This window comes from Rhinopithecus bieti, unplaced genomic scaffold (genome assembly GCF_001698545.2).
Source record: "Rhinopithecus bieti isolate Rb0 unplaced genomic scaffold, ASM169854v2 scaffold_26813, whole genome shotgun sequence".
Taxonomy (NCBI): domain Eukaryota; kingdom Metazoa; phylum Chordata; class Mammalia; order Primates; family Cercopithecidae; genus Rhinopithecus; species Rhinopithecus bieti.
This window is the reverse complement of record NW_016812144.1, coordinates 17,581-26,101: the sequence shown is the minus strand read 5'-3', so window position 1 is coordinate 26,101 and position 8,521 is coordinate 17,581. Positions and strand designations below refer to the sequence as shown.

The 8,521-nt window shown below is 50.0% G+C and overlaps 1 protein-coding gene across 1 annotated transcript in view; it reads left to right on the top strand.

The window, feature by feature from the left end:
- The window catches only part of LOC108544466 (uncharacterized), a 14,398-nt gene extending 7,359 nt beyond the window's left edge, over positions 1-7,039 (top strand). Inside the window, exons 2-4 of the mRNA XM_017895568.1 lie at positions 3,694-3,836; positions 5,845-6,132; positions 6,394-7,039. Coding sequence (XP_017751057.1) covers positions 3,771-3,836; positions 5,845-6,132; positions 6,394-6,642 — 603 coding nt within the window. The 5' untranslated portion in view covers positions 3,694-3,770 and the 3' untranslated portion in view covers positions 6,643-7,039. The remainder of the gene's footprint in view (positions 1-3,693; positions 3,837-5,844; positions 6,133-6,393) is intronic.
- Positions 7,040-8,521: the final 1,482 nt, after the last annotated feature.

Below are 8,521 nucleotides of genomic sequence, written 5' to 3'. Positions count from 1 at the left end.
TTTTTTTTTTTTTAGATGGAGTCTCGGTCTGTCACCCAGGCTGGAGTGTATTGGCATGATCTCGGCTCACTGCAAGCTCCATCTCCTGGTTTCACGCCATTCTCCTGCCTCAGCCTCCTGAGTTGCTGGGACTGCAGGCGCCCGCCACCATGCCCAGCTAATTTTTTTGTATTTTTAGTAGAGACAGGGTTTCATTGTGTTAGCCAGGATGGTCTCGATCTCCCGACCTCGTGATCTGCCCGCCTCGGCCTCCCAAAGTGCTGGAATTACAGGTGTGAGCCACTGTGCCTGGCTGGCTCATGCCCATAATTCTAACTACTTGGGAGGCCAAGACAGGAGGATTGCTTGAACCCAGGATTTCGAGGCTATAGTGAGCTGTGATCATATCGCTAAAACTCCAGCCTGGGTGACAGAGCAAGACCCTATCTCAAAAGAAAAAAAAAACAAAAACACAGTTTTTGTTGAATTTGAAGTTGAGCTCCTGCTGTGGTTTGCAGCTTTGTTTGTAAAAGAAAAGCTGAAAGTCATGGAAGTGTGTGACATGAGGGTACTGGCTGAATAAATGAGGTCAGATCCACAAGATGAAACATTGTTCTGTCATATAAAATCAGATTATAATAATACACATAGATAACCACCCCTTCCAAGAGTCGGAGCTTCATCCTCATCCTCTAATGGACTATGGAAAGAAGAAAAACAGTCCTTTTATAGTGAAGAAACTCAGCAGACGCTCCCTCAACATCACTGGTGGTGAATCTTGTGGCTATTGGGTACCCCCTGACACAATGACAGGGGCGCCTCACCTCTGTGGTCTTTTACCCAAAACTAGTAACCTCAGTCTCAAGAGAAAAACATCAGACAAACCCAAATAAGGGGGATTCTAAAAAATACCTGAGCAGCACTCTTCGAAAGTGTCAAGGTCATGAAATACAAGAAAACACTCAGAACTGTTAGGAACCAGAGGAGCCTCAGGAGATGACGGAGGCTGAATGCCACGTGGGATGCCCGATGAGATCTTGGAACAGAAAAAGGGCATTAGTGGGAAACTGGCGAAATCCTGATAAACTCTGTCATCCAGCTAATAATGTTTTACTAATGTTAGCTTTTTAATTTTGACAAATGTAGCATGGTTATGTAAGATATTCACATTAGGGGAAGGTGGGGGAAGAGTATGGGAACTTTGTGGAACTTTGCTGTAAATCTAAAATCACTAAACAAAAATTATTCAAAAAATCAGGGTGTAGATATTTATTAGCATAAAATGTATTCACAACATATTAAGGGGAAAGTATTTATAGCCTCACATAGTTTTTGCTGAATGAGGCCGTATTTGTAAAAATACTAATAACAAGGTGTATGTCTACATGGATGTGTATATATGTACATGTAGGCTGCGCACGGTGGCTCACGCCTGTAATCCCAGCACTTTGGGAGGCCAGGGTGGACGGATCACCTGAGGTCAGGAGTTCGAGACCAGCCTGGCCAACATGGTGAAGCCCAGTCTCTACTAAAGATACAAAAAAATTAGCCAGGCATGGTGGTGCGCGCCTGTAATCCCAGCTACTCGGGAGGCTGAGGTAGGACAATCTCTTGAACCCAGGAAGTAGAGGTTTCTGTGAGCCGTATATATATATATGTATATATATATATGTATATGTATGTGTGTATATGCACATGTACATACACGCAGGGACACGGGGCTGCATATGTATGTGTATGTGCATATCTAACCATTCATGAACAATGTTTGTGTACTTCTTTAATTTTTTTTTCTTAGAATAAATTCATGGGTTGGGATTGCTAGGGCAAAAGATAAACACATTGTTAAGGCTCTTGATAAGTATCACTAAACAAAGCGCCAGGAAAGTTGTAGTAACCTACTCTGTGGATTGACATGTTTTTCTTTTTCAAGACATGCAGGGAAGCATGTAGTTCCAGGGTTGCACACTCAGAGGCCTCCAGGGCCAGGCAGGTGACGGCAGTGGCCTCAGTGAGCTGGGGTGTCTGTGCTCCTACAACAGGCAGCAGCTCCATGGCCTCGGTCGTAGCCATCTGTCCTACAGGATTTGGGCCTAGTCGTGACGGATCTTTTAATTTTCCAAAATAAACCAGAAATCAAGGTTGTTACACAAATTTTCAGGGCCCACTCAGCTGTGGGGAGGGAGCCTTCAGGGTCACACAGCCAAGAAGAAGAGGCCTAGGACCCAAGAGGCAGACAACATAGGCCTCAGGCTGGGCTGTCCCTGCCCTGGCCCCACCATCTGCACCAAGCCTGGAGGACGGCCAGCTGGCCGGGGCAGGGGGAGGCGGCAGCCCTTCCGGCCTGCGTGCCTGTGTGCAGCCAGGCTGGGGAGTGGAGGTTTGCTCAGAGTCCACAGGAATGGGGGCTGACACTTCTAGTTCACCAGATCACTTCAGGGGCTATGACTCGTGTGTGTGTGTGTATGTGTGTGCATGTGTGTGTGTGTAAGAGTCATGGATATATCATCTCCTTATGTGTCTGTGCCTGTGCGTGTCTGGGGGGTGGTCTGGCTATCTCTGAGGGTGTCTCTAGAAATGACCATGTTATGTGTCTACATGCATATTGGCCTGTTTAACTGGGGGTCTGTGCCTGCGTCTCTGACTTATAAATATGTGTGTGAATTATACAGATGAATCCATCTTTGCATGTCTGTTATATGATCTGTGAGATGATGGTACCTATTTATGTGTGTTTGTGGGCAACTGGGCTATCTGGCTGTACCCATTGCATATATATCTGGGCTTCTATGTGATTGTCTGAGTGTCATTGTTTGTGTGTATCTGTTCTGTCTGATTGAGCTGTGTATGTTTGCATGTCTGTTGTATATATGCGGGTCCATGTGTCCATATCTATGTGCATGACTGGGCTTGGCAAGTTGCTCATACCTATAATCCCAACACTTTGGGAGGCTGAGGCAGGAGGATTGCTTGAGACCAGGAGTTTGAGACCAGCCCGGACAGCATGGTGAGACCTCATCTCTACAAAAAAAATTAAAAATTAGAGGCCAGGCGCGGTGGCTCACGCCTGTAATCCCAGCACTTTGGGAGGCCGAGGTGGGCGGATCACAAGCTCAGGAGATCGAGACCATCCTAGCTAACACAGTGAAACCCCGTCTCTACTAAAAATACAAAAAATTAGCCAAGCGTGGTGGCGGGCGCCTGTAGTCCCAGCTACTCGGGAGGCTGAGGCAGGAGAATGGCGTGAACCCGGGAGGCGGAGCTTGCAGTGAGCCAAGATTGCGCCACTGCACTCCAGCCTGGGCAACAAAGCGAGACTCCATCTCAAAAAAAAAAAAAAAAAAAAATTAGCTGGGCATGGTGGCACACGTCTGTAGTCCCAGCTACTTGAGAGGCTGAGGCGGGAGGATCGCTTGAGCCCAAGAGATTGAGAGTGCAGTGAGCTAGGATGGCGTGACTGCACTTCAGGCTGGGCAACAGAGTAAGAACTTGTCTCTAAAAATAAAAGTAATAAAAATAATAAATAAAATAAGATAAGCGCGTGTCTGTGCCCATGCCTCTGCACGAGTGTGTGTCAGTGTGGATAGTTGTGTGTTGTGTCTGTCTGAGTAGGCACATGTGCATATGTGTGAGCATTGGATGCTGGGGTAGTCAGGGTTCGAGTCACTCACAGTCAGCACCCGCTCCTCACTTCCTCATGCCTGGTTCCTACAGGTCACCACAAGAAGCATGTCAGGCCCAAGTACCCCCTGCCCCCTCTGAACCCCAAGCACAGGCACGAGAGGGTGAGGATGGCCGACTGCAGGGCCCAGGCTTGGAGGACCCTGGAACCGACTCCTGGTGCATGTGCCACAACCGTAAGCCTGCCCTGTCCTGGCTCCTGGGAAACACTTGCCCTTGGCCAGCTGGAGAGCTGTTGATTTGGTACACAGCCCCACAGCGGCCACCACTTTATCCCACCCCCAAATACTTCCGAAGGCCATTTGTTGCTAGGAGACAGGTACAGGCAGCCTGCTTTGATGGCTCTCTAGACACAGACTCCGGGGACAGGAAGCCCGTCTGGCCCCCTTCCTATGAGATGGCTGGGGAGGCTGGGAGTGGGCATCGGGGATGAAGAATAGATGGGGGCAGCTTGGGCAGAGTAAGCAGCAGGAAGTCTCAGAGCCTTAGGACCAGAGGGGCCCTGGTACCCCTTGGTCAGGATGCTGAGCTCAGAGAGGGCAAGATCCTGCCTTCAGGTCACACAGCAGCAATCCCTGGCAGATCTAACATTCCTTTTGGAGAAATTCAGAGTTCATGGCCCTAGGAGTCATTCATTTACTCATGCATTCATGCATTCATTCATTCATTCATTCAACAATTACATATTGAGCACCTACTGTGTGCCAGGCCCACTTCTAAGCCCGAGCATACAGCAGTGGACAAGACAGAGGCGATCCTCACCTCACAGAGCTGATGCTTTGGTTAGAGAGACAGAAAACAAGTGAAGTAAGATCATGTCACTTTGTGTTAAGGGCTAGTAAATAAAATTACACCACGTGGAACATTGGAGTCGCTCTGTCCGGATGGTGGCCACTAGCCCCATGTGGCTCTTTGAGTTTCAAGTAATTGGAGTAATTGAAAATTAAGAGTCTAGTTCCTCCATTGCAGTAACCACATTTTAGGGGCTCGTTAGCCACATGGGGCTGGTAACTTCTGACAGAGGCTAGTGACAGTGGACAAAGAACACTTCCATGGCAGAAGGAGCTGCAGCCAGGGCTGGTGTGGGGAATGGACAGAAGGCTGGGGGCTGGGCGGCCAAGGACAGCAACATCTAGGCTGTCCCTCTGAGAAGGGGTGGCCACATGGCGATGCCCCGGGAGGAGGGACAGCAGGTGCAATGTTGGCCAGGTGGGGATGTGCTTGGTGTGTTCAAGGGACAGAAAGGACAGAGGCATCAAGGGGAGAGGAGAGAAGATGGGGTTGGGGAGGTCAGCGGGGGCCTCTGGGGCCTGGGTAAGGAGTTTCCACTTTATGTGGAGGGCGTCAGGAAGCCATGGGGAGTGGGGTTAAGCAGTGGAGTGGCATGGTTTTAACAATATATGGAGAATGGATTTGTGGTAAGTGGAAGGAGGGAGCCCTAGGGAGGAGGCTATGAGGCTATTATGTCACAGAGAGGAAGGTGACTGAGACCTGGGTGATACAGGGGCAGGGGATGGGCAACAGCCATCATAGCCCAAGCCTCAGAGTTGTGGATCCAGCTGTGCTTGAAGCTATGGCTTGCTTGATCCCCCCTCTCCCTCCTTCCTCCTCTTGGTTGCTGGGAACCGACTTGAACACCCCTCATTACTACCACCCACCCATCCCCTCCCTTACAAAACCCCCGACTGTCTCTCCTCCTGTCCCTGTGCAGAGCACTCAGATGGGACCTAGGCTCCCCTCAGTGCCCTGGGTCCAGTTTCTTTTGCAGGGCTTTGCCCCTTTCATTGCATCCCAGGGTTGATAAGATAGCCCCATCTAGTCACCTTGGGGTCCTGGGAAGATACTTTAGGCCACCTGGTGTTTCACTGACTTTCCCCACCAGGATGCTTTCCTGGAGCTGTGAGCAGGAAGCAGGAGGAACCAGCTGGCTCTGGGTCTGGGAGGTGGGAACAACCCAAAGAGAAGGCTCAGCTTCAGTTGCAAAGTCCCCCGGAGGGACTTTGGTTTGTTTGTGGGAAGAACTTCCACTCTGTAAAAGGGCCGATGTCATCTTCACGCATTCCTGCATTCACACTGGAGGGGATCCCCTAGGGCCCTAAGAATGAGGTGGAAAACCTGCTCCCTAGGGTGGGCACTGAGAGGCCGGCTCTGCTCCTCAAACGCTGGGCACTCATTCCTCCTCAGGACCTTTACAGCTGCAGTTCCCTCTGCCTGGAATGCTGTTCCCCCAAGACCCCAGGTGGCTCCTTCTCCATCTTGCTCCGAAGTCTTCTCCTGAGCGGTGAGGCAGATTTCCTGATGAGCACGGCTCCCTTCTCGGAAGCACCTTGTCTGTCTCCTGTACTAGAACGCCAGCTCCACAACGGCAAGGCGGTTGTTGATCTTATTTCTCTCTGTCCCCTCCTATCTGACACTGTGCCTGGCACATGGTGGATGCTCCCAGGAGGTTTCTGGAATGAGCAGATGTCTGGGGTGAGTGTGGGCAGGTAGATGCCATGCATACGGAGCCTGCCAGGCTCCAGTGGGCTCAGACTCACCCTCTCACTGCACCCTCCCAATGGGGATCAGGACTTTGAGGCTTGGAGAGGTGAGGTCACTCACCCGAGGTTGCACAGGCAGTATGTGGTGGGCCTGGTCTGGAGAGGCCTGGAGGGGGCTCTGGAGGGGTGAAGGCTGGGCCAGGGCCTGGGGACAGACTGCCTTTCCACATAACAGCTCTCCATCCATCCACAGGCCCTGCTTCCCTTGCCAAGTCCCACCTGGGGCTTCCCCGGCCACCTAGGGTCCTCAGGTACAGTCATCAATGCAGGGGACTATCCTGTGGCGCACAGCAGCAGACCCTGTAGCCCAGATTCACACAGCAAGCGGATGAGGCATAGCCGAAAAACGTGCGCATGGTGGCCTCAGTCCACACTGGGTGGACCCAGCCCTGGACAGGCATGTGGCTCCACCCATCACTGGGCAGGCAGCCCTGCCTCCTGAGTGCACCTGCCACGCCCGGGGCTTATGTCAGCTGGGGGGACTGGGGCAGCCTCTCTGAAGAATGCAGCTCATTGTCAGCGATGGGGCAGGATTTCTTCACCATGGCCACACCCAGAGGCAAGTCTGTCCAGGCGGACAAGGGCAGCTGAGTGAGGCGCCCAAGGAAGGCAGACCCCCTCTGCCCTGTGATGGTCCAGCAGCTCCAGGAAAAAGGACCAGAGTACCCATTACCACCTGACTTTGCAACCACACACGTGTGACTTTTATAATGAGAGAAAAAAAAAAACACATGTTATAAAAACAACTTCTGTATGACTTGCCCAATGTCAGAATTGTTCTAAGCATGGACTCTTTTTTTCTTTAATTTAAAAAAATGTTTGAGATAAGATCTTGCTCTCTCACCCAAGCTGGAGGGCAGTGGCGTGATCATAGCTCATAGTCTCTTGGAACATCCAGACTCAAGGGATCCTCCTGCCTCAGCCTCCTAAAGTTCTGGGATTACAGGTCTGAGCCACTGCACCCGGTTTAAGCACCATATCTTGATCCTCACAACAACTGTCTGAAGAGGAAGTATTATCCTTACTCACATTTTGCAGATGGGGAAATTGAGGTCTGAGGTCTGGGTAAGTGGCCCACATTCACACAGCTCGGAAGCAGGGAACCAGGATTCACACCCACTATGGCCTAGTGTCCTCCTGGCTCCTGAGCAGCACCACACACAGCCCTCAGAATCGTGCACACAGCCCTCACTCTGGAACCATAGGGTAGGGCTGAGAAAACTGGGCGTGAGGGTTGAATTCCATCTACCCCTCCACAGGGCCTGGTCAGAATTTGCTCAAGTTCTTTATTGAACAAACGACACAGCATACCATGATGGCAAAAAGGCCAGGCTCTGGTTGAATTTCAAGAACAGGCAAAGGCGGGTATGGCGGCTCACGCTGGTAATCCCAGCACTTTGAGAGGCTGAGCTGAAAGGATCTCTTGAGCCCAGGAGAACAGCCTGGGCAACATGGAAAAACCCTGCCTCTACAGAAAATACAAAGATTAGCTGGGTGTGATTGTGTGCCCCTTGTAGTCCTAGCTACTTGGGAGGCTGAGGTGGGAGGATCACTTGAGCCTGGGAGGTGGAGGCTGCAGTGAGCAATGACTGCAGCACTGCACTCTAGCCTTGGCAACAGAGCGAGACCCCATCTCAAAAAATAAATACATGCGTACATACATATATAAATAAATATATTTTGGCTGGGTGCAGTGGCTCATACCTGTAATCCCAGCACTTTGGGAGGCCAAGGTGGGTGGATCACAAGGTCAGGAGTTCAAGACCAGCCTGGCCAACATGGTGAAACCCCGTCTCTACTAAAAATACAAAAATTAGCTGGGCGTGGTGGCACACGCCTGTAATCCCAGCTGCTCGGGAGACTGAGGCAGGAGAATCGCTTGAACCCAGGAGGTGGAGGTTGCAGTAAGCTGAGATCGCGCCACTGCACTCCGGCCTGGGAGACAGAGAGAGACTCCATCTCAAAAAAATAAATTAATTAAAAATAAATAAATAAATAAATGTTATTGTGTATATTTACGGTACAAAGGCTATATTATATATAAAGATAGTAAAAGTATAACTATAATGAAACAAATGAACAGATCCATCGTCTGAGATATTAATAGTGGCCCGTAGTTTCTGCTTTTGTGGCAGGAACAGCTAACATCTACTTAACATAAATCCCATGCACTGTGCAACTTTCTTACCTGTGATTCCCATCCTGTACATTAGATCTCTAGGTTTGTTTTGTTCTTTGTGTGTATTTGACTTTTTTTCTTCAATTCCACACATAATTTCTTCTTCTTCTTCTGTTTTTTTTTTTTTTTTTTTTTTTTTTTT